This window comes from Amblyomma mixtum, chromosome 2 (genome assembly GCF_055824585.1).
Source record: "Amblyomma mixtum isolate Tamu chromosome 2, ASM5582458v1, whole genome shotgun sequence".
In the NCBI taxonomy this organism is placed as follows: Eukaryota; Metazoa; Arthropoda; class Arachnida; order Ixodida; family Ixodidae; genus Amblyomma; species Amblyomma mixtum.
This window is the reverse complement of record NC_143013.1, coordinates 262,621,376-262,647,633: the sequence shown is the minus strand read 5'-3', so window position 1 is coordinate 262,647,633 and position 26,258 is coordinate 262,621,376. Positions and strand designations below refer to the sequence as shown.

General features: G+C 43.9%; 1 protein-coding gene across 2 annotated transcripts in view; it reads left to right on the top strand.

Moving 5' to 3' along the window:
• The window catches only part of rdgB (retinal degeneration B), a 48,270-nt gene extending 26,492 nt beyond the window's left edge, over positions 1-21,778 (top strand). The window contains exons 14-20 of one of the 2 annotated variants that reach the window (XM_089573745.1): positions 2,421-2,576; positions 6,100-6,401; positions 7,385-7,644; positions 10,856-11,005; positions 11,783-11,966; positions 14,139-14,267; positions 16,619-21,778. In XM_089573745.1, coding sequence (XP_089429871.1) covers positions 2,421-2,576; positions 6,100-6,401; positions 7,385-7,644; positions 10,856-11,005; positions 11,783-11,966; positions 14,139-14,267; positions 16,619-16,894 — 1,457 coding nt within the window. In that variant the 3' untranslated portion in view covers positions 16,895-21,778. The remainder of the gene's footprint in view (positions 1-2,420; positions 2,577-6,099; positions 6,402-7,384; positions 7,645-10,855; positions 11,006-11,782; positions 11,967-14,138; positions 14,268-16,618) is intronic. The other variant, XM_089573747.1, reaches the window with a different exon arrangement.
• The last annotated feature ends 4,480 nt before the right edge of the window (positions 21,779-26,258 follow it).

Here is a 26,258-nt window from a genome sequence, read left to right as displayed (position 1 = left end):
AACATGCTTCAGCATGTGTTTCCAAGTGTTGGGGTCACTTTTTGTAAGGGTGACTTATGCTTGCTATAAGTTCAGATAGAAAAGAGTGGAGATGACCTACCTTGGTATAATGAAAAGCAAATTCCAGTTGCTGTAATTTAAATAAAATATGTCAGCAAATGTAACTGCATTGTTAAGTTAATGGACTTTGCGGCTCCTGAAATTAGCGTAATGAGATAGTACACAGTATTGCATTTGTGCTGTATTGTGCTGTACTGTAGGATATGAGATTGTATGGTTAGCCCTGTGTTGCCAAAAATTACGTTGGAAATTGGGAAATACATTCTGCTTATTACTTCTTTCTGCCTCAACTGCAGATTTTATCTCTAACTTAGAATTGTTGTGTGTGTTATATTTTCTGCACACGATTTGTGTGGTATAAGCAGAAATGGTGTGTAGTACCCTTTATTTTTATTCTTTATTCAAGAGTTACCCCGCATTTGCCCGAAGGCGTTATAGCAGGGGGGTTACAGATTGGCAAAAAATACATCTTCACTTGCAGACCACACTTGCATTTCGGAAAGCCGGTTCCACTGTTGCACTGTTTTAGCAAAAAATGAATTTGCAAACAAGTTCGTCCTGGTACGGTACTCTCTAATTTTACGGGAATGGTCATGTCGTTGAGAAACGTAAAAGGGCTGTTTTAAGTAATTTTCAAAATCAATCCCCGTTTTTCCGTGAACTATTAAAATAGTACAGCAATTTTAGCCTCAATTTTCTTCTACGGGAAGCGAGTGGTTCCCATTGCAATTCTTTTTTCTTTGCTGTACAACTATCCCTTCGCCCGTACCTGCCCAAGACGAACCTTGCTGCTCTGTTATGAATTTTTTCAAGTTTTTAAATTAACACCCGATGTGCAGGGTCCCATACAATACAGGCATATTCAATGATAGGTCGAACACGAGAGAAAAGCAGTTTTCTTGAGGTTTGGCTGCGAAGACCTTAAACTCTGCTGTATTAAATTTAGTGCCCTACCGGCTTTGGTAACCACATGATCCACGTGAGCATTCCAGGAACAGTCGTCTGTTAGTATAACACCTAAGTATCTGTAAGTACATTTCTGTGTGATCAATTCATTACTTATGCGATACTGAGCTTGGACTTTGATTTTTTTTCGTGAAAAACAAAGATGAGCGCATTTCTCCGTATTCAAGGACATTTTCCATTTCAGACACCAATCGTGGACGTATTTTCCCAGATTTTATGAAATCTTGAGATGTGTCAGATGCTTTTGTATGACATTAAAGGCACATTTCAACATTTCATTAATGGTCACCTTTGTGAATAGGTTTGCTGGAAGGTGAACTCAACCTGCTCACCCTAGCTAAAATTGAGCAAAAGAACGTAACTTGGATAGGCATTCAGGGAGAGAGAGACTGCATGAAGTGTTTGCTATCTAGTCTGTGCTTAAACACTGATAGAATATACACTGATTCCAGGCTTAGTATTTTACAAAGTTTTTGCAGATTACTAACCAAGGGCTGTAGCACATAAGGTGGTGTCAGTATATCCGCACCGTTGCCTTATTTCTGACTTTGCCTTTATTAATACCTTCTAGTTGCAAGATATTTATTATAATTGCTATAAACCGGATAACATATATATTTGAGGATGAAGATTGTGTGGTAATGTAAATACCTTGGATGGTATAAACTCCTTGGATAGTTGCGTGATTCTTGGATGGTTACATGATTGACGATGCTTGGCATCTAAGCGTATTATAAAAAGCCTAATTTTTGTCCCAGGCACTTTCTTACAGATGGGTTCTTCCACACCTTGCTATTAACGTTGATCACACTTAACATGAGATGGCTTCAGCATGGTGCAAGCTGATTGGGATATTAATTATAGTAGTTACAGTAAATACAGCAGATGCCTCCACCTGGGCAGCATCTAGCAGGTGGCTTGCTTCACTGCCATCTTCGTGTGTTCATTTTTACCAAAATGAAACTCTTTCCTCAGCCTCACTCTTGGCTTCTTGAGCTCAGCTTAACTCAAGTGAATTGTGGCAGATTCCTCCGTGTACTAACTCACAGCTTTGACGTGTGCGCATTGCTGGAACTTGTTGGTCAGTCGGCCAAGTTTTGGCTTGTGCCGTTCCACAAGTGGCTCGCTTTTCATCTTCTATCACTGACGTGGTGCTTGCTGTTCGTTTGGTCGGCTGCTCCTTGATTAACAGCAGTTAACCAAAAGCTCTGATGTGTGTGCATTGTAGCAGTTGGTCAGCAGGCCATGTTACTCCGTGCTGCTCACCTAGGAACTTTTTCTCATTCTGTTGTTCCTTAACTTGCCTTTTGTTCCTTCTTTGTTCCTCGACTATCTTTGTGAGCATACATGTTCCTGTGTGTGTCTGTCTTGTGTCCGTGCTGGGGCGTCCGCAGTGGAATACCTGCAGAGCCATGCCCACATCTTTGTGGAAGGGCTGCCGCCGACGTCGTCCAACTACGCCTGCATGGGCCGACGAACCAGCGAGGCCAGCATCTCCAGCACTGTGTCGGGCGTCTCAGAGGCGCTGCCCCTCAGCACTGTCACCTCATGTGAGCACACGTGCACCAAGATTAGTTAATGGCCGACCCTTTTGGGAGGGCCATTTTTCGTGCCCTGCTCCCGGGGCTTTTCTTTTTTCTTTTTCTCGCTTGCTTTCGGTGGGAAGTGGCACTGGCAAAACTGCTACTTTCTTCCCTCGAGGTCTTCACTGGAGTGCTGACTTCCTTTATTGAACAAAAAAAAAAAAACAAGCATGTGGCATTTGATTTTTGTGCTTGGGACACATGCATCTGAAGCCTTTAAACTTTTTTATCATTGAACCTGCCCATTTTCTTTTTTTTTACGGTGCCTGTAAATAGGCTTTGCTTTGATGTTAGTGTTTTCGGCCATATTAGCTGTGCCACACTTTTTTATAGTTTTCTGTTTAAAATTATTGTATTTTATTTTTTCCCCCATTCTTCTTTGAGGCTTTTGGGAATTCTGTGATTTTTGCAATTTTTTTTGTTGCAGATCAACACAGTTGAAGCTATGCAGTGTCTTTTTTTTTTGTCAAATATTTTTTTTGTTTGCTTTTTATTCCTCTATTCTTGCATGTGAAGTGCACTATTCCGGGGTCTTGTCTGGCCTCCAGCATGTCATTTTTGTGCACGTTGTTTCTGTTTGGATTGATTGATTTATGTATGTTCTTGTGGTTCAAGGTGCATGTATTTTTGTGTTTGTTTGTGCTTGAACATTTGCATGAAGCTTCTGCACTGATGGCTGGTTGCAATGGGCGTCAGCGCTTTCTTGACGCTTTTACGGTTTTGCTGCTGCACTTTCGTTGTGGTCCTCTTGTTTGCTGTCATTAGCATTAGCCAAACAAGCTTGACTAAGCAGTCCTGGTTTAGCACTTTGCATTTATTTCACACACCATAACCTTTGATTTGGTGTGGACATTTTAATTGTGATTTTTATATGATTCAGGCACTGTCTTTTGCTGGCGTTTCATTTGCTGGTGATTATGTACTTTGCTGTTTTAAGATTTCTGGGTGCGTAATAATGCGGCATAGAAATTGAGTTACTGCTCTAGGTCAAGTGTGTCTCTTGGCATCGAAAGTAAAAAATACCAGCTGTGCAATATTTTCATTTGTCTCTAATGCATACATGAATATGCTTTCACTGTCTTATGCCCTTACTCCAATTTTAAACATCTTATTAATTGCCAAGGATAGCCTAGGATAAGAGGACATGCACACAGTGGAGAAAATGTTAGTTTTTTTGGGGGAAATATAGCACCTCCTTCTCAAAAATGACTTTGTTATGTGCAAAGTGGACACTGAGTTGAAGGAGGTTATGTTTCAGTGTCCCAGTAAGTTCTTTAACTTAATTGCCAGCAATGGGAATTTTACTGTGTAAAGTTGGTCACTTTTGTGCCAAAGTGTCACTGACCATTGAAGACTGATGAGCTGAAAAAAATGAAAAATTCATGGCTGCCACACTAGCAAGATCTCATGAGAAAAAAAAGGGGGGGGGGGGGGGGGATGGCACTTCAGAAAATATGTCTCAGAGGAATGCACTGTTGTCATTGGAAGGAAAAAACAGTCCTATTGCTTTTTATTGTCTGGTACAAGTGCTGTGTGTTTGCAGACCACTGGCAAGAGATGAAGTGATTGCCTTGCAATTTTAATAAAGTGCATTGACCTAAAAGGTCATGCAAAATTGCTCTATGATTAAGATTTGGAGCAACACGCACAGGTTTTATTTTGAGGAAAACGAATGGTTGTGTTGGCACATGTTCAAGATGGTGCCACTGAAATGACATGTGACATCAGGTAGAGTAGTCAGTGTTCTGATGCTTCCCTGTCACACTGCACCTTTTGTGTTAGGCTGCTCTCGTTAGTGCTAGGACGCTTTTTGAACCAAAAGTTGTCTCAGTTGTGAAAGTATTACCGGAAGCTTCTTGACGATTAACTAGAAGCTGAGCTGTTCTGGCTGTCACGTGCAGTCATGTTCTCATTACTATGCAGTGATTTAGAATTGAGTAGAACTTATTCCGGTCTGAATGATAAGTTAAGTTTGTGTGCTTATAAAGCAAGTCATACGCTAGCATACCCATATGATGAACTGTTGCGGAATGAAGCTTGCATGTTGTCAGTGTGAGCTAAAACATGTGAGTTGAAACATGTGAGTTGAAACATGTGAGCTATCATTGGTTACGACACAGAAGTAGAAGTCTGGGTAGCCTGTAGCTAAATGCATATTTACTTGTCAGCAACTATGTTCTCCCTGTGTAGATTTATCGAAGGCAGAGTATGTACAGGTTGAAACACAGTGGCATGCAGGCAGATAGTTTTCTTGGAGCTGCATCAAACGTCACAGTGCAAAGTTTCTTTGTATGGATTCAAACAGCCCTAAGCTATCTACTACAAAGATTTCCACTGTGTTCAAACGATGCAAGAGGACCTGGGACTAAAATAATAGTGTGCAGCAAGTACTGCCTCTCTTGAATTCTTCACATTTTAGTCCTATTCCCCTTCATGCTGTTTAATTAAACGCAGTGAGCAGCGTCCAACTCACTCTGCGGGCGTTTAGCACAGACCTAAGCAGGATGGGCTCAGACTGACCCATGCCTTCACCTTTTCCGGTCAGGTGTACTTTCCCCAGTGACTACTGCATCGGTCAGCATTCTTTTAGGCCTTCTAGTCCCTCGCAAAGGGAGGGAGCGCAACGGCATGATTTGGTTAAAAACGCCTATTTAAAGCATTTTTTTCACCTTTACTAGGGCTTTAGCTTAACTCCTTTGGAGTGTGGTACCTCTCGAAGCACTCTTTTCTGGGTGGACGCCAGCCTTCCTCTCGTATGACTTGCAAAAAAATGCCATCTCCTTTCTGCCACCTTTTATCGTCCTATCACTGCAGACAGCGCGCAATCCTTGCCGAAGAAGGCACATAGTTGTCTTCGTCACTAAAGTCATCTTCGATTTCTACAAAGTCATTAGACAACTTTCCATACAACACGCCCGCTGGAATGGAAGTCATGCCATGATTTATTGGCGCCAATTCAGGCCTCAAAACCGCATGATTAAAAAATATTTTTGCATCAGTATGGTGCTGCTATCCTTGGGAGGAAAGCCAAATAGCCAATTTGTAGGCTACAATAGTTCCAACCAGATGGGGCGCAATTTTTCCTACAGAAATTGCAGGCAAAACGCTGTGTCGGGCCATGCCCAACTGGACGCACTGATGCCAGTTAGGTCTCACAAATTCTGTTCCTTTACAGATTTTGTTCCTTTCACTATCCACTTTTTCTGTGCTTCTCTGCGCTTACCCACACTGTCCGATAGTAAGGTGTCTGCATTTCATGCTAGACTGTGGTTAGTGGACCTTTTTGTTTTTATTACAACTACTTGAATACATATCCAACTTGGCCAACTGATTCAAATACAACTTGGAACCTTACATGCAACTTGGCAGATCAGAATTTTTCTCACAAGATGTGTACAGCGAAGTCTTTACTGCAACTGTACCACTCTGAATGACTTCCACCGGCATGTCTTGTCTCACGCAATCCCCTGCTGTCTCACCCACCGTGCAGTGACACAGAAGTGGTGGGGCAGCCGGCGCCTGGACTTTGCCCTGTACTGCCCCGAGGGCCTGGCCAACTTCCCGCCGCATGTGCTGCCACACCTGTTCCATGCCTCCTACTGGGAGTCCATGGACGTGGTTGGTCTGCTGCTGCGACAGCTGCTGCGGGGAGGGTGCGGCATGTCCAGCGCTCTGGACAGCGGTGGAGTTGGTGGCGTGCCCGCCGGCACACTCGATCGGGACCTGGCCCCTTTTGTGCCTGGACAGCCACGCGAAAAGTGGCTTCGCAAGCGCACCTCCGTCAAAATCAAGGTACAGTGCGTGTGGAACCCCTTTTGTTGAAGCAGCCTAGGGCATGTTTGACTGGGATAGTGCAAGCTTTAGTGTTCAACATTTAATGAGGTCCTACATGACATGATTGGTAAAGTCCAGGGTCCATATTTTGAGAATAATCGTTTCTCAATTCATTTTCTTGCAGTTATGACGTGTTAGTGTTGAATTTGGGCATCGTAGCTCACAGGTAATCAAGCAGTGTCATTTGCTGATTCTGGTATAGATAGTTTTCTCTTCACATCACGGGCACCATGTTTGGTACTGCGACTAGCTTCCACAGTATATGCAGGATCTGATTGGCAATAAGCGGATTAGCGAAATGCCTAGGCTTTAGCTGGGCTTTCCGGATCCAAAGATGGCGGCCGTTATGATGTTGATAAAAACTGTGGGGGGCTAACCAATAGCAGGGAAGCAAAAGAGGGCATTGCGAAAGAATTCTCCCAAAATGCACCTGCAGGATGGTGTGAACATAATCCAGTGGAAGCACGCTAGCTTTGGGAAAAGCATTCTGTCAGGCAACTTTTTGCTTATTGACTTTCTGCTGCCTTTTATTGGCCATGTTGAAGGCACTATGTGAAAGCTGATCAGTAATAATAGTAATGATCCAACTTTGGTCATTTTTTTATGGTGGCTGAATGGTTCGATCCCGGCCGTGGCGGTTGAATTTTGATTGAGGCGAAATTCTAGAGACCCGCTTACTGTGCGATGTTAGTGCACGTTAAAGAGCCTCAGATGGTCGAAATTTCTGGAGTCCTTCACTACGGCATTCCTCATAGCCTGAGTCACTTTGGGACCTTAAACCCCCATAAACCAAACCGAATGATTAGAGCCTTGATTCCATGCTCTCTTTCCTTTTCTGGTTGGCATTTTTTTTGCCTGCTTACTCGCTGACTGCCTTTTTGCTTTACGTGTGCTTGACTTTTTCCCGCAACCTGAGCTCAGTGTTGCTGACGACCTTGCAGAATGTGGCAGCCAACCACCGTGCCAATGACGTGATTGTGAAGGAGGGTGAGCCTCAGGTGCTGACCGCACGCTTCATGTACGGACCCCTGGACATGGTGGCCCTGTCGGGCGAGAAGGTGGACGTGCATCTGATGCGCGACTCAGGGCACTGGACGCTTCTGGGCACCCAGCTGACCGACCGCAATGGGCGCCTCTCCTTCAGCGTGCCCAAGGACTTGGGCCTCGGATACGGGCTCTTTCCCGTCAAGGCCATTGTCAGGTGTGCCCCCACATCCACAACTCTCTGATATCAATGTTACGTCCCCTTTGTCTCTGAAACGCTCCCCATTTTACTTAGCGTTGTCAGCACCCTGGATTGACATACGAAGTGTGCACGCAAGCCACAATGGCCACCACTCTGGTGTGCATGGAGCATGGCAAAGGGGCCCACGCATTTCTATTTGTCTTATTGCCACTTTCTCCGGCCTGCATTGCTGATGCTATGTGCTGTACGACAAGTGTCGCGTGTGATGTCACATGAATACCTCCTATGGGAGGTCTCTTACAGCCTTGTAGTGACATGACACAATCTTTGATTTAGCTGTTTGATCTTTTTTGTCCGTGCACTTGTAAATATGTGTACTGTTTGAAGCAGAATTGAGTCAGTAATGGCTCTTATTATCAGTGGTAAAATTAAAACATCATTGTCATTGGAACTACATACAGTGGTGGACAAAGGCCTCTCCCATTGCTCTCCAATTGACCCTGCCCTGTGCTAGCTGTGAGCATCCTGTGCTCACAAACTTCATCCGTTGCCCTTTGCTATGTTCTCCTTCCCCTGGAATCTACTCCATTTCCCTAAGTGACTATCAGTTATCTGCTCCCCGCTTTGTGTGGCCTGTCAATGTTTATTCATTCCGTCTAGTATTTGACTTTATCTAGAACAATAATAACGATCGGGTCTGTTCTCTTACCCCTTCTGCACTTTACCTATCCTTGTGTTACTCCTATCAATTTGCTTTCCATAGCTCATGAAACTGAAAACAGCTCTTACGCTGGTGCATAACTGTTTCAGATGATGGCAATTACGAGGAGACACGGGTCTTAACAATTAATATTTTTGTTATGATAGATATCGCAATGAAATTAGGTGTGTACAGTCTAGCCCGTTTATAACGAAGCCACTTATAGCGAAATAGTGGTTATAACGAAGGGATTTCAATTTCCCATTTCCATTTTTGCATTTTCAATACATTCAGCGTCAGCGGATATAACGAAGAGATTTAATACCAACCGAAAAATAATCTGCCAATCAACACATTTTTGCGTCCTTGAGGCGATTTTTTCCGCGAAAATAACAGCAAAATTCGGCTGACGGCGTCCTTTTGTGGCGTCGTCTGCTCTCCTGTGGAGCGAAAGGTTGCTTCACTGCATCGCATGGCACGCCGGTCTCGTGTTGCGCCGTCCTTGAACGGCGTCACGGCGTAGAGTGGTAGAGCATGCCGCGCAGGGGAAAAATGTAAAAAAGAACTGAGACAATTTTTTTCGATGACGTCGCAGAGAGCGGCCGTCTTGGCCAATCGCGGTTCTCTATTTCTCCCAGGCAGTCGGCGCCACAGCTGGACTGCAGTCTGCAGGAGGTATGGCAGCGCGCTTTGTTTTATGTCGGTGCCGCGGTGCGCAAGGCAGGGAGAATGCGAGGCAGCATTGTGCATGTTGGAAGCGTGGCTCATTTTTATCGTTATCGCGGATCGTTGTATGCTGTTTATAAGGACAGAGTTATTTGACTTGATCTAGCTGGTGAACGGACAACTGAGCGCAGTGTCGCACTGTTCCAGGTTGGGAGCACGGCGAACGCTACTGACATTGCGCGTGATGCCATTGTCACTTGTTTTCTGCTCGCATTGACGCCATCACGGTTTCCTGTCTTGTTCCGCTTCTTTTTATATTTCGTGACCGCTTCGCCTCAGCGGACCTACTTAGCTGTCCCCTTTCTCGGAACTGACTCCATTTCTCTGCAATGTCGAGCCTTCGACAGCGAATGCGACGATGCTAGTTGTGCCCCTAAGCCGGTCACCTCCGCAGCGGCCATCGCAGCTGTTGACACGCTACGGATATACCTCGGGAGTCCGGAGTTCGACCAGATCTTTGGTTCGCAGTTGGATGGTATGGAAGCCGCAATCCTGAAGTCCGCACTCGCGAAACGTGTTCAGGGGACGCTGGACGACTTCTTTCAGCGGCAATAAATCGGTATGCCGATGTTTGCATTTTTTTTTTCGTAGTCCGCATATTACGAAATAGCGGATATAGCGAAGTGATTTCCGATTCCCGCCGACTTCGTTATAACCGGACTAGACTGTATATCTATTTCTTCCTCCCATTTTCAAAATATAATAAGTTTCAGTATATCTCAATTAGTTCTCATATTGTTAGAAAATAACTGAAGCCTAATTAGGTAATTTCTTGCAGGTCGTTAAGACACTTTCCCTCAATATTTTTCGGTTCCTACTAAATTGGAGCTGTAGCCAAAGAACTGCCATGCGCAGAGCTATGTGATTTATATTGTTATGGAGATACACATATAGAAATGTTCAGTTATGTCGAAGCACCACAATTATAAAATATAATTAGGTGACATTACTGTTAAAAAAATTTGACATGTTCGACTCAGTCATAGAAAAAATAGCAAAGCTCGATAGCTCAGTTCTTTCTGAATTCAATGGTATAATTGAAATTGCACCATAAAAACATAACAAAAACTTCTGTAAGGCTAGTCATGTTGGCAAAAAACACGGAGTTGCAAAAATCGGATTTTAATTGCACACACCAGCCATTCAAAGCCCGCAGTAGAGGCCTCAGAAAATGCTGCAATGTGTACATTCCAAGAGGATTTCACAATAGTGAGTAATATGAGGATGTAGAGAAGAGCATCAGCTTTCATGCAAGACTGAGATGGCGGCCATCAGCGGCACGGTTGTGGGAAGCAACGAGTGCAAAATTCTGCTGCATTTTACTCCGAACTCGTCATTTCAGTGCTTCAGAGGTGTCAAACATATTGAGTTTTTACTAGTTGAAGGTCGAATGAGACCTTGAAATTTTGTAGATAGGTACTTCATGGTACATTTAACGATTATTTATAAAATTTGAATTTTTGCGTTCTCTTACCATCCCAAGACCCGCATCTTCTCCCTTTAAGGCCGATTCACACGACGGTCCGTTCGCCCGCGGCCCGCGCACTACGTGTTCATGCGTCAGCACATTGAGGGGCGCGCTGTCGGCCGCCATCCAATCATCCATCCAGCACGCCTCTCAATGTGGTGACGCATGAACACGTAGTGCGCGGTCCGCGGACGAACGGACCGTCGTGTGAATCGGCCTTTAACGGATTGAAAGAAAAAAGAAACACAAAAGGTCGACAGGTGTGTCAGGGCTGCTATGTTAAGGTGACTTGCATGATAGCTAACCCATATCCATCCACATTGACTGTGCAGGGGTGATCACACAGCCATTGACTTCTTCCTGGTGATTGTGCCACCGAAGACCGAATGTGTGGTGTTCAGCATCGACGGCTCATTTACGGCCAGCGTCTCAGTCTCCGGCCGAGATCCCAAAGTGCGGGCTGGAGCAGTTGATGTCGTCAGGTAAGCCCCATGTGTAGTAGGCTGAACACATACAGGTCAGCATGGCTGCCAGTTTGGCTGCTGCTACATCTATTCAAGGCTCTCTGGGATTTAAACTGGAGTTACAACAAGTACACTTGCAGGGACGTAGTGTCTTAGAATTCTTGATACATTCAGAACAAGTGTTAGGAAGCAAGAAGTAGTTTTCTCTTGGCTGGATGAAAGAAACTGATAGAGTTGTTTTTACTAATCAAGTCAGGAATGCAGATTTAATCATATCTGTTTACGGCACGTTTCGATTCACATGTTTCATCTAAACTGAGCCAATAAACTAAGTCACATGTGAACCAAAAAGCAAATCAATGAAAATAATCATGTCATCATGTCAGATAAGCTGACTTAGCAAAACTTGACTACCTAATCATTTCTACCCAGCCAGAGGCTTGAAATGGATATTCTTACACTTAGGCTATAGACGCTTTTCATAGCCCTCTGAGCAGGCTGTTTTTCAGAGCATGTGAGAGCTTCACCTTCAAATTTCTCCGGTTCTTCAGTGATGAACCAGGGCCTCAAGGACCCCAGAAATGTCCCCAAGGAGCTTAGAGGGTCTTCACTGCCCAGTTTGGGAACTCCTGTTTTAAACCTGCTGTCTCAGACTTACTGTTAGTGAAAGCAGAGTGAGATGGTTAGCTCCCGTTACCTTTCCTCATGGCTCGCATGCTCATTGTTCTGTTGCATCATGCTGCATTATGTTGCATCATGTTGCATTATGTTGCATCATGTTGCGTCATGTGGCAGGCACTGGCAGGAGCTGGGCTACCTGATCATCTACATCACGGGCCGACCGGACATGCAGCAGCAGCGGGTGGTCTCCTGGCTGGCCCAGCACAACTTCCCTCACGGCCTCGTCTCCTTTGCCGAGGGCCTCACCACTGAGCCACTCAGGCACAAGGCCAGTTACCTGCGCCACCTGCAGACACACGTGAGCATACCCTCCACAGTCTGGAATGGCCGTCACCTCCAAAGAGAAGTTTTTCACTTTTGGTGTGCACCGGTGGAGTAGTTTTGCCGCACTACCATTGCCAGAGGGCATGCTGGTGTATGAGCATAATTTTCTCATTGATCGCTGAATGGCAGCAACGTTACTGAATGCAAATGCCAGAGATGCAATGAGATTAACGACCGGTCTCCTTTTACTTGCAAATCATTTCTAACAAGGTTGAAGGATCAGACTCTGCGAATTGTGTGTAAGAACACTTTCCCTTCATTCAAGCAGAGCAGAATATCGTAGACTTACTACATACCATTCATGGACTGCGATCCCCTGAACTGTGCTGCATACGGGCACCAACTTACATCGACGACCAAGAATGCTTGTGGGTAAAAATGGACTACGTAGCCGAACTCTGAGTTCACACTTAGTGAGGTTGCCACTGTGATTATGATTTCTGGTACGATTCCAGGTATGATTTCTGGCCACTGCGGCAAGGAATCATACCTGCACTTTTGTGATACCCAAAAAGCCAAATTCCGCAACAATGAACTCACAGCCACGAATCACTGTGTACGTTCTACTGTCAGACATGAAAGTAAAATCATTGCCGAAAGTGGTCAGTCAAGAATGTGACCCCTGTAACAACCTCGAACACCCTGTCCTTCAAGTCATAATTTTTTTGTTTTTTGCAACGTTATGTGATGGTGGTATAGTACAGCAATGTGCATAAGCAACATGCTATCACATTGCTCTTTCTTCAAAAAATTTTAGCTGTTTGAGATGCACCTTACACTGCTACCTCTGCTGTTTTGTCAATTTGTCACATTCTCATTCAAGATTGCTGCTGCTCTGCTAAGGTTCACTGAACATCCAAACATCAAAAATGAAGTTGCCACTTGCATTATGAAGGATCAAGGGGTGCATTGGGTAACTAATGCAGCAATCCTTGCAGCTGCTGCAGCTACTAGCTATATGCCCAGCACTGTATTCCATTGCGGTAGGGATTTAACAACACTTTTAGAACAGTGCACCAGTGTAATGAATGGGCAGCACAAAGGAGAAGCACACAGGAAGATTGCTGGGTTTTGTGTAATACAGAGGGATTCACTCAAAAGTACACATGAAACACCAGATCGTGCACAACAGAAAGGGCTACGATTAAAGCAGGAATGTGCGCTAGTTGACAATTCTTATTTTTTCTAATTTCAAAATTCAAATCACCAACTAGGCCACCTCTTAAATGGGCTGCGAAACACTGCCTGGGGGAATACCAGCTATACTTCAGGTGGGTTCTTTATGTCACACAGATTCTGACTTAAAAAGAATTACAGGAATCGATGCACAGGAACGGGAGTTATTCAGTGAAGAAATTTCAAAATACAAGCAAACAAAACGCTGCCCTCAACTCGATTTTGGTGGGGCTTCCCACTCCTATTTTGCTCTCCCAATGACGGCACCTGGCGCAACCAATCAAAACAGCCTGCCAGAGCACGTCGCGGAAGTTTGCACTCCATGGTTGCCTGCTCTCTGTAACTCGTTTTTGCTGAGACTGGCAGCGTTATTTCTATGCCAGAGCGCCCCTGGTGGTGTATTTTTATTTTACTTGCTTTGCAGAGCTTTTATCTAAGACAAGCAAGTTGTTTTTGTTGATCTAATATAAAACGCAGACAGGTGACAAAATGTGTCTCTATTTATTCACACAATTTGTGGTATATTTACTGTTTGTCCGGTCATCAAGCTCGCGCCAGGTGATGTCATATCCGCTGCTCAAAACCCGCCACTGTGTGGCGACACCATCAGAGCCATGAAGTTGTTTTTGGGAGGACATTAAAATATTAAAAAACGGAATGTACGCAGTATTACCGACGCTAATAGCACCATTATAACTCACTGTATGCAATCAACAGGCAAAACAGTTAACTAAGATTGTGTTTCTGGGCCCCTTTAACCATCACGAACCATGTTTGGGACTGCATGTTGTTGAAATCAAGAGACTGAAACGTTCACACCACAATCCCCTTCACCTTTTCTTTGACATTACACTGCGGAGTTATAGTTGGAAAAAAATGTTGCATGTCACTATTACAAATTGCATTGTTAGTACCGTGTAACCTGCAACAAGTTTGACTGGAGCAGCCGCTATTCCTTGATCCTTTTCAGGCGGAGATTGTCTATCACGCTGCCTATGGCTCTGCCAAGGACATTGCTGTCTACTCTGCTCTGGGATTGACGAAGGAACAGATATTTATTGTCGGAAAAGTTTCCAAGAAGCAACATTCCCAAGCCACGGTAAGGCTTTTTCCCTGCATTTCACTAAAAACTACTTTGCTTTCACATCGACATTGCTTGCTTTGCTACTGTGGCAAAGCCTAGGTACTTCAAAATTATTTTACACTGCTTGTGTCTGCAGAACAGCAAAATAATTGGATTTCGGAAAAGGAAATGTGAGGTCTTTGCAATAAGCCTCTACATTATGAGCAGCACCAAATGCGTGAGGTTTAGTGAAAACTGAGGTGGGGATTTCATGTGACTATGTCCTATGCCGAACTACCGCTTAAATGAGTACACATTAATCAAGTTTGACTGCATTAGAATATTGAGCACTGTGGTTAGCCTTGCAAAAAAAAATGTTCTTAATCGCTCAACATCTGCTCTTTAGCATGTTCAGTAACTAATGAAAGCCGCAGTTAAAACAAGTCGTATGTCCAGCAAGACACTTGTGCTTCAAGAGGTGCTGGTATCATCTTGAAACACAGTGTGGTTTGAACTCTTTTTTTTTATTTTTGCCACAGCCTGCCTAGCCATGAATTATATAGGTTTTTAAAAGGATTGGCAGCCTTCAGGAGGAAAAAAAAATAAAGAAAAGTGTACTGCATGCAATTAGGGCAAACATTAGTTTCTCATTTTAGTAAGCTGTATTAGGAAACAAGGACGCAGAGAACAGACATTATAGTTAAACATAGCCCGACTTTCATAAAAACGATGAGATGTCACCATTCCTTTAATTCTACGGAAACCTTGAACCAGTGGCAAACTTTGTTTTCCATAATGGGATCTCATCACACTTGTATGCACTAGTTTTGTTGCTAGCAGCCTTTCTATAAAAATAATGTTTTTTATTTGATACATTCCAGATAGAGGCACCATAGCACTGTCAAAAAATTTATCATAAATTAGGGCTATCAGGACTGCAAAGGGTTAACATACTAATTATGTCCTGTACATGCTTTCTTTAGGCGTATAATTTGTGTAATCACTTGACCAAATGTGTCTGGACAAGGTGCATGTCGAAAAGACTGGAGGAACCTTTTCCAGGCTGTGGTGCTCGCCCATCACCGAGTATACAATGAAAGCTGCAGCACTTCGCCTAGCTTCCTTGTTTTAGTGAGCAACCTCTAGACATGTGGAGGTTCGTCTGTGTGCAAATTGTGTTCTTGCTCTGGAGCTTGTGCCTCGGCATTAATGGAGGGTGTTACATATTCGATCTGTAGCTTCTCTGCAACTGCCCAAGTAGCCCTCCAACTGCGTCCTAGACTAAGAATGTCTTGTTCGTAAAAAGCTTGATCACCCACTCACTTATTCACTCTTTGAGTGATTTCACACTTTGAATGAGGATTTGCGTCTGGGCTAGTCGACAGATTACCACAGCGCTATGGAACACAGACACAAGCCTTGCGTGTCTTCTTCTTGTGTCTACGTTCCATAGCACTGTGGTAATCTGTCGAAGAAATCACTCTGAGTAAATCCACTCCCTACTACCCCTAGCCCCGTCCTTCTCAGTGCCTGGTGTGTGTGGCCTTGGTGTCTCATGTCGACTAGTACATCCCTAGGGTCTTAACATGACCGCCATTAAAATTTTCTCTCTGTCTCACGTAACAAAACATAGAGTTTCTTACTATTACCTAGAGGGAAAGCTGACAACCCGTCTATGGGAGTTTGCATGGCGACCCCTCGAGGCCACTTCAGCCACCATGGGTGCTCAAAGCATCATGGGGCGGTGAGCTACTTGTTGCGGAACTGCAACTTTTGGCCATAAAAATAATAGAAAAATAAAGCTGTTTGATAACTACAAACGTCCTAACATTCAATATTTTGTCTAATGATTGCAACAAACGAGCAGAATAGCATTTAAGTGAAAAGTTTGCCCAAAATAATAGACGACTCGCTCTCCTATTGGCCAAGTAGTGAACACTATAAAAACTAATATTTTGCAATTAACAGGCGCACTTTTAAAAGTAAATATGTTTTCAAAAAAGATGTTGTTGCTTAAATACTATAAGAGGTTTTTTAATGGCATTTCGGAAAAGTGAAACCTTTTATTGGCGTCGTGTGTCGTCGCGGTTTCACTACTATGGGTTTTGCCCACTGCGTTCGCGCGAAAGTCGTCTGCGCACACACGAACAGCGTTTTCGGAATGAAATGTCTTAGTAGTGCACTCCATGTCCCCAAAAAATTACGACTATGCCGCAACAAGTAGCTCACCGCCCCATGATGCTTTGGGCGTCCATGGTGGCTGAAGTGCAGCGCCGCCAGCTTTCCCTCTCTATGTAACTCTATGTAACAAAACCTTCAAGACAAGTATACATAGGTAGACGAATGCCCAAGGGACGATCATATTTCTATGATTGCATCTACTGCAGGTGCTGTCTGAAGGCTATGCACTCCACCTGACGGACCTGAAGAGTCCTGGCATGCCGCTGTGCCGGCCTGCCCAGGGCAATGCCCGCATGGTTCTCTCACGCGGCTGCTTTGGGCTGCCAGGCCAGGGTCTCTCCGGTCCTGCAGGAGCTTTGAGGCGGCGCCGCTCGGCCAAACGAACAACCTCGTACCCACTGTCGGCCTCACCGGCATCTCCAGGACCTTCCTGCACCTCGGCGGGTGCTCTCAAGAGTGGCTCCAGCAGCAGCAAGGTGTGAGTGCGCTTCGTCGCCACAGGGAGTGAAACCGCCACCATCACCTCAGCATCACTGCATCATCCTTGTAGCTTGGAGCCGAACCGCGCCATCGAGGTGCCCTAGAGGGCATGCCTCAAGCGAGGACGACAACTTGTACAAGAGATCGTCACTATCATCCCCGGGTTCTTTCCGCCACTGCACCATTCTTTCGCCTATCCCGAATGAGCAATGCTTGTAGGACCTGCGACCGCCTTTACAAGATCTTCCCCCGTGCTGGAAAGGAAGAGTTTGCTTTTTCAATTACTGCAAAGCAGCAGCTGTGCGGACTGGTTCCTGCACCACGCACTGCATCTGATCCAAGCCTTGCATGCAAAGCTGGGCACCAGAGTTGGATGTCAGTTGGAAAGACCCGTGTGCTGGTTTTCACAGTGCTGGGAACATGCATGCCTTGCAAGAAATTGGCACGTCAAGCAGCTTTCTTCAACAGGGTCACTGAAATGGAGAGCATGGCTTAAGCAAGTTTCCTTGATAGCCAAGGTGGAAGGAGAAAGAGTTGCTTCTGTGGAGAAACCGTACTAGCAGTTGGGCTTTGCAGCACCATCGGTGCTGTGGCTTTAGCTAGGAGCTTTGTTCATGCGTGGAGCTGTAAAGGACACAAGAGTGCAGTCTGGTGTGTGACAGTTGCACCACACTGTGACTTCAGTGAAGGAAGCTTTGTCATCTGCAGTGATGGCGGTTTGTTCCTGCATCTTGTGTTTGTTAGTTGTTGTTTGAGAAGTCACAAGAAGTATGAATGTTTGGGCAACCGCAGACCATCATCGAGATTTCAAGTTAGGTGTGTGATCCAGTTGAAACGCGAGGTCGGGGAGCTGAGGTGCAGTTCATGCCATGCCTGACGATGTCATCCTTGCTGCTGCACTGCAAATGCTTCAGTTCCTCTCGCGTTTCTCTCCATGGCTCAACCTGTTTCGGTGGCGGTGGGCATTGTCATCATTTGTTTGTGGAGTTCAGGGACACCATTGCCTGCGTCGTATCCCAGGCAAGTGTTTGTGTAGCGCACCTTTTAAGCGGGGAAAGAACAAACAAAAAGGAGGGACCCTGTCTTCGTTGTCGCCGTAGGTTGTGAAACGACCATCTCGACTTGGATGGCCAGGTGCCACAAACAACAATTCGTGCTGCTAGTGCCCTGCTTCGTGCCTCCAGCAGGAGCGATAAACTAACAGTTCAAAGCTAAAGTGATCCTTGTTCGTCGTTGCCGGTGTGGGTTGGCACAAACTTTAGTGTGGGAAGGTGCTCGGGTCACACCACTCGTCTCTCATCCCAGCCCTTCCCCGGTGTGGCTTACATAATGAAAACATGGTTGGTTTGTGAGCATGGTTGTTGACCTCTTGAGAGTGATTTTCTTATGTTGAGGGATGTGCGCGTTGAAAGCGGTACATTTTGGTTGGATTCATGTAACGCGCTGAAGTGTTGAAAACACTGGTAAAGCAGAGTATACATGTTTAGGTGGAAGTGTGAGATATAACGAGAAGTTTCTTTGCATGTTGCTGGCTGCTGCCTGTCATGGAAGGCCTGTCTGTTGTTTGTCACTACCAGGCATTTGCACACCTTGGTTTGAGTTGTTCACTGGGAAAGATAGCATAAGGTAGCGTGCTGCACCCCTCTGAAGAAGAGGGACTTCAATAAGCAAGAGACAAGGTTAATAAATAAACCATGTGAAGTACCATTGATAGGATGGCCTAGTGCGGCGCAAGGTTACTGGTGACATGACCAGGGGCTACGAGCACTAATGGATGACTGATAATCTACAAGGCTTAAGTTAGTTGGATCCCGTGAAAGCTTGCAGCTCACTCATATATTTATGCGGCCAGTGTGCACTTATGTAGTGGTCACAGGATAAAAAAAAATGGCATTTTATCTTTCAAGGTATTCATTATAACCCCCCCCCCCTCCCCCCCTTTCTTTACGTCAGACATTGTTATTTGTTTGGAAGCCATTTAATATGGAAGCGAGACGGAGGGAAGAGACACTTCTGTTGGAGGTGCCTCATGACCCTTGTTTTATGTCGTCTTGCTGGCAGACTAAGATGCACACCAATGCTCTAATGTACAAGAAACCTAGTCACCATCATTTTGCTAGTTACATTGCTCTTGAATTCTCAGAAATGGCCTTTATATATCATTCCCAGCATCTATTGTTGCAGCATAATATGGGCTTTAAGTCTGCATTGTAAGGGATACTTTAAAATTGGGCCAACTGTATCACGACTTCATGATACTGACAGTTAATTGCGCTATGTGTCTCGGACTGAACTGGCTGTTGTAAGGGCACAATACCAAAGCCAACACAATAATTTAATACAGATTTAATGTCAACGTAAGTGCTGTCTTCCTAACATTTGATTCGCAAGCTTCTCTTCTGTATCCGGCTGTTGTAAAAAGCCTTTATGCTGCAAGTAGCTGCTGACTGTGTTAATTGTTTTCATTTTGTTCTTTTCTTTCTTTGTTTTTTTTTGTTTGGTGGGGCTATTGATTCAAAAGAACCAGTTCTTATCAGGCAGCAGATCACCTACTTTGTTTTCAAATACAGCCTCTTTTCAAGCATTCCAAAGAAGCTGCCTTGCCTCTTAAGATAGTTATCACCAATTTAGAAACTGATAAAGGATCAATACAATTAAAAGCCAACATCTTGCCCTCGATAGTGCTGGAAAGATGTTCAAGGGCCAATATTATTTCTTTGTTAATGTTGCATTTTACTAGCGACTGCTTGCCTTTCATCGCAAGAGTGTTGAACCATGCGGGCTCAAGCAAATGTGTTGTGCAAGCTAGCAAAAGCTGAATCAAAGCCGTATTTTATTTTATTTTGTGCAAATGTGGCTAACTTTAGCAAGATGCAATAGAGTATGCTCCTACCACACATTTGGGCCACCCTATCCTTCTGGGTAAGATAGGGATGTCACTATAACGGGTTGTGTAGACCATCTTGACAGTGGCTTTTTGTGTTCAACTTAGCTCGCGGAGGTTCCTCTTAGCTTGCCATAAAAGCCGACGTCTCTGAAGAGATTCATTTGCTTCCTTGTTGCATTCCTTAAGTTTTGTTTGTGTGTGTTGTATACCATGTGTTGCCAAAACTCTGCATTATGCCACCTTTTTTCTTTTTTTTTTCTACAGCTCACACTCTTTCCAAGGTTGTGAATTTAACTTATGCGTGCCGTTCTTCTCTTTCCCAATGTGGGCGTTTATGCGAACAATTTTGTATGGTACTGGTATGTCCTTCCATCTAGGACACAAAGGTTTTGCTTGTATTCTTACTGCCATGATTATTTTGCGGTGTCTCGAATCACGGCATGCCATCTGTGCAATCCTGCAAGACCACAAGATTTTGTGCAGTACTGAGAGTTTGTTCCTTCCTGTTTATTTGTTACTGCGGCTGAGATCACTTTATTTTACTAGTTTTAGATGACTTTATTGTCAGTATGATTTATGAGTGGCCCGAGTCATGTTGCGTGAATCATTCAAGAGCAACTTGCATTATTTAAGAGGCATTATGAATTTCTTCCCTTCCGTTGTGCTCTTTGTACACTGTCAAAAGATATACTGCGTTGTTGTAGAATGAGACATTTTTTCTTATTGGCTAGTGTGTTCAAGGTGAATGTATTCTGCTGGGACCTGCTTGTTTTACACGTTTATTTGCCCATTCCTATTCGTCATCAGTTAGAAGAGCCTCTTGAGACCTGCAGAAACCAGCTACTGCCAGTTGGGAATTCACTAGTCACCCATTTAATCAGCCTGTTATTTTTATCTATGGGTCTACTAGAAATGTTGTGTTGTGAAGTAAGTATGCTCTTACTGTGCGAACATTCGTTAACTTTTTAATTCATGCAATGGAGATTAATAACTACCTGTATTTACTACTGTATTAATTTTTCTTGTAATCTCGTTTATTCATTGCGCTGCTAAGTTGCTGCTTTAGGATTACTTTATTTTCTTTATTCCAAGTTTTTTATTTGTTGAATACTGTGGTGTTCACGATTTTGATGGGTTTTTCCTTTCTTGTGGTGCGAGAATGCAAGTGGTGCTTTGTAATGTCATTACTGCAGTGGCAGACATGTTCAAGAATAGCATGGCTGTTATAGCAGATGTGATTTCTTTTAGTTGATTCTGCTCACTATTACAAAAACAATGTGCTGCACTTTGTTTACCAGTTTATGCACCCTGTCAGTATTGTAACAATTTGTTTTCAGTTTGTTTGTTTGTGTTTCTTTTTCCTTTTTTTTTTTTTCTCCTGACGCTCAAGAAGAAAAGATGTGTTCAGATGTAAGCTGTTACTTTTTTTTTTCTAAAGGATTTTCGAGTGCTGTCATAACATCTTTCATACAGACACCTGAACTGGCATTTTACGATACCTGCATTCAGTTTGGCAGAGTTCTCTCAGAGGCTGCTGTATGGAACAAAAGCAGCTAATGATAGTGTCTGTAGCTTGATAGATGAGTTCAAAAATAGATCACACATTCTCTATTTTAGCATCTAGCAGATCGCAAAAGCAGTTCAAAAGCAGATTTATGTTTTAGCACATAGCATTTAAACCTTGACTCTACAGGTGTTTGAAGATTTGAGGTTGTGTTTGTGTTTAGCTCTTATGCTTTTTATACAAGTGAACACTGTCAAAGCTGGTGTGCTAATGTTCCTAACAATGGCCTTGTACACATGGCTTCATAGGTAAAGGGAACCAGAGTTTATAACACAGCCACTGTTCTGCAATTCATATTAAGTTGTGGCCGGTATTGTATTGAGTCTTCATTACTAAAAGGAGTCTGCATTACTGCCACCAGAGCTGGCTAAAGTGCTGTCAGTAAACTGCTAGACTTGATGACTGTGCGTCAACAATATATGGTTTTGAATGGTAGTCCCACAACAGGGGGTTGTCTTGTAAAGTATGTTAGAAGTATAAAGATAATTGCTTAGAAAATGAAAGAGAATGTATATGTGTGTTCCCTTTTGTTGTGGGCATGTTGTGCCTGTGTTTCAAGCTCTATTCAGTATTTTACCTGTAATTTATACCAGTTTCAAATGTTGCAGATGGATATCTTTGTGGGGATAGTTATTGAAAGCTGCCTGGTACTCACTGTCATGTTTACAAACAGAATGTGGTGACCTACTGGGTAAGTGGTATGCAAAGTAACATAGCACACTGGTCCTACGTGACACCAGACTAGATTACGGTACGGTATGGCACTAATAGTGTGGCACAACTAGCACCAGGCAGAAAATTAGTGCACACAAATCTTCATGGTGCTTCACCAGTATGGTGCAGTGTAGCCTCCGCTGGTAGCCTGTACTTGTACTAGCACGCTGGTAGGAGCACAAGCCGATCGACACTGTGGCTGCACGAGCATGTAAATGGCTGCGCGCTTTTCAGTACAGATGCCTTGACAGTTGCGTGTCTTGAACCTTCATTGTGTTTTCCATGGTTGGGAGAGCTGCAGTTGAATGAAAGAGGACATTTGAATGTCCTCAGTGTTGGTTTAGGCCCCGTCGGCCGATCATGGATGGAGGTGGGAAGCAGCAGAGCTAGGTTTTCAGGCTGGCTTCCTCACAAGGTATCTTTCTTTGTTCTGCGTGCTACACTTAGATGTTAGCATGAAAGTTGTCACTTGTCAATTTGTTAGAGTGAGCAAAGCCTGTTGGTCGTCTTTGTCAGTTGTCTTGCACAATGCGGTTTGGTGTAGCATACCATGGTGGCTTACGGGGTAGACATGAACAAATATTTGAAGTGCCCATTCCTCTAGTCCAAGGAGAACTTGGCGAGCCTAACAAGTACAGGCAAGTTTTCATTATGTGCAGACTTTGGGCCTGAACATGCCATACTACTGTGCTGTCTCTACTCAACCATGCCACAAGGTTGTTATGTTTTTAGGCAAGGCATTTATTTACCATACTGTTTTACTCTTCTCATGATCAGTACAAGAGAACTTTCATTTACATCAACCTCGAATAGCTTTCCTTCTTTATATATGTTTGACTATATTATTTTTGCAACTTTGTTCGTATAGTTTTATGATGGACGATATGTTTATGTTCACCAAAAGCTGCTCTCAGTTGGACTGCCTGTGCCTCTAACAATTAGTAGCTCACAGGATGCAAAACCTGAAGCCAGTGGCATACGACACACTTAGGCTCACACTGTCAAGAACCAAGGACTTATGGACACAAAGTTTACCATTTGTTCGCGAAATATTTTTCAGCGCTCGTGTTCCTCGTCGCTGACGGATATGTTTCTGTGTTGGTGCACGTCACTGTTGTGCTCACACCTGCTGTCCTTTGTACTTGTTTTCTTTTTACTGCTCATCCTTTATTTAAGCACAGTGTTTGTAATATGATCAGCTGCATAGGGTATCCCAGCCCTGTCACACATGCCAAACATGAACTGCCTTGTACTCAGCTTGCCAAGTATTACATTCACTGCACGGGTTTGATAACACCGGATGGCCATCCTTGCTCACCGTGCATAGCATAATGTTTGCCTTCAAAGCAGCTGTTCATATTTTGCATCACAGAGTGAGCCCAGCAGGACCCTAATTTTCCGTGAAGCGAAAATTGAGATTTAACTTGAAAACACAAAAATTACGAATAAACAGAAGGGGCGAATGTGCACATTTATGTAGTATCCTTGCTGCCAAGTTTGAAAACGAATTTTCAAGAAAATTAGTCAATGGTTAATGTACGCCTATGTCAAGGTAACTTTCCTATGTCACAACTGACGATGTAGTTACTGTGCTAGCCGACTAAGTATGAAGCAAAGCAGCCGTTTAAAGGGTTACAGCAGTGCAGAAACAACTGGTGCTTCAAATGACACCGAATTATAAGATTTCCCTATCATGCCTGCAGAGCTATTATACTCCTACTTTGTCTGCCGAGGTACGTTGTTTCTCTTTTTCCCCGAAACATACGTCACCTGTCCTTTCGGTGGGAAAGGAAAGTTTCAGCCTTGAACGTTCAGTGTGCACTGTTTAGTGCTGGAGATATTTCACTGTTGTTGGATCAAAATTGTTGCAGCTGTCCTAGGTTGCTACTCGAGAGCAACACTGTCAATGTTGTATACACACTGCTGGCTTCTTAGCCTGCTGCTCCCCTCAGAAGCAGCCATGCATCTGTATCCCAAGTTTGCCACACACCGCTGTATACACTCTTGACACTGTGCACCACTGTACTGTGTCCTGGGGGATTTGCAGGAAAAGAGGACATGTCCCGGTGTATCTCGTGTTCGCTGGATATAGAACACTCATGGGCACTACGCACATGAGGAGGACTGTGTCCTGGGGTACTTGCAGGAAGAGGAAATGTTCTGGTATATCCCATGTTTGCTGGACACCATACTCTCATGGACATTGTACACCACTGATCAGGACTGCGTCCTGATGGACATGAAGAAGAAGAGGGCATGTCCTTGTGTATCTCATGTTTGCTGGACACCATACACTCATACACTCCTGGACACTGCACACCACTGATCAAGGACTGTGTCCTGGGGGATATACAGGAAAGGAGGGCATGTCCGAGTGTATCCCATGTTTACCGGACATTGTATACTCCTGGACACTCTACACCACTAATGGAGGACTGTGTCCTGGGGTACATGCAGAAGAACAGGGCATGTTCTTTTGTTTCCTGTGTTTGCCGGATAGTGTACACTCCTTGACACTGCGCACAACATGATGAGGACTGTGTCCTGTGGACTTGATGGAGAAGGGGACATGTCGTTGTGTACCCATGTTTTCCAGATACCACACACTGTCCTGGACACTGCGCACCACAGACCAAGGAATGTGTCCTGGGGGACTTGCAGGAGGAGAGCACATGTCCTTGTCGTTGGCTGTGTATGTTTCGCCCTCCCTCAACGTGCATCACTGTGTATGTATAGATACCAAACTGGAAAAAAGCGCGTCCCCTCGCTGCACTTGATGCCTCATGGGTGTTTCAGCATTGCAGTTTGGCTCCCATGTTTCCCACCGTCGCTATAGGCATGATTTGCTGTCAAAACTGGAAAGATGAAAGTTTAATTTTTTATTTACAAAAATAAAAAAAACGGGGAAAAAAAAACGTTTTCTTTTAGTCTCAAGCAGGCTGCTTGTCTGCAGTGTGTCTCACTTACCCAGCCTGTTTGCATCCTAGCAATCCTCATGTAAAACTGGTGCAGGTCAACTGACTACCTTTCAATGATATTAGGCGTGCAGCTTTTACAAGCTAGAGGGCATGGTTGGGAAGGAAAAGAGCAGAACTGTCACGTTATCATGGCAATTAACCATAGATTAGATTTTTATGCACAAGTAATGACGATTCTGAGACACGGAAAATTCAGTGACACAGCTGCACCTTGCAAAGCGTTTCTGAAAAATAACGCTCGGAACATGATAACATAAGATGCTTCATGTCTTCAAGCATTTTCTTTAGACCAGTGCATGTATAATAGAGAAAAAAGGCACAAGGAGCATGAAAGTGGCAAAGTTATGGCAATTAACCACAGATTAGATTTTTCCCGCACAAGTAATGACGATTCTGAGACACGGAAAATTCAGTGACACAGCTGCACCTTGCAAAGCGTTTCTGAAAAATAATGCTCAGAGCATGATAACATAAGATGCTTCATGTCTTCAAGCATTTTCTTTAGACCAGTGCATGTATAATAGAGAAAAAAAGTACAAGGAGCATGAAAGTGGCAAAGTTATCATGGCAATTAACCATAGATTAGATTTTTATGCACAAGTAATGACGATTCTGAGACACGGAAAATTCAGTGACACAGCTGCACCTTGCAAAGCGTTTCTGAAAAATAACGCTCAGAACATGATAACATAAGATGCTTCATGTCTTCAAGCATTTTCTTTAGACCAGTGCATGTATAATAGAGAAAAAAAGCACAAGGAGCATGAAAGTGGCAAAGTTATCATGGCAATTAACAATAGATTAGATTTTTCCCGCACAAGTAATGACGATTCTGAGACACGGAAAATTCAGTGACACAGCTGCACCTTGCAAAGCGTTTCTGAAAAATAATGCTCAGAGCATGATAACATAAGATGCTTCATGTCTTCAAGCATTTTCTTTAGACCAGTGCATGTATAATAGAGAAAAAAGCACAAGGAGCATGAAAGTGGCAAAAAAATCCTGCAGTGGTGGTGTCGCATGCAGCTAACCCAGTAGTTGCATGCAAATGTCCGGGCATCACGCTTGAAGAGTTCAACCTCTTTGATGTGGAATACAAATTCAGTTGCTCAAATGTGAATTTAATTGTGAATTGTGGGGTTTAAAATCGTGAAGTGACACATATGCTATGAGGCATGCCGTAGTGGAGGGCTCTAGATTGATTTAGACTGCCTGGGATTATG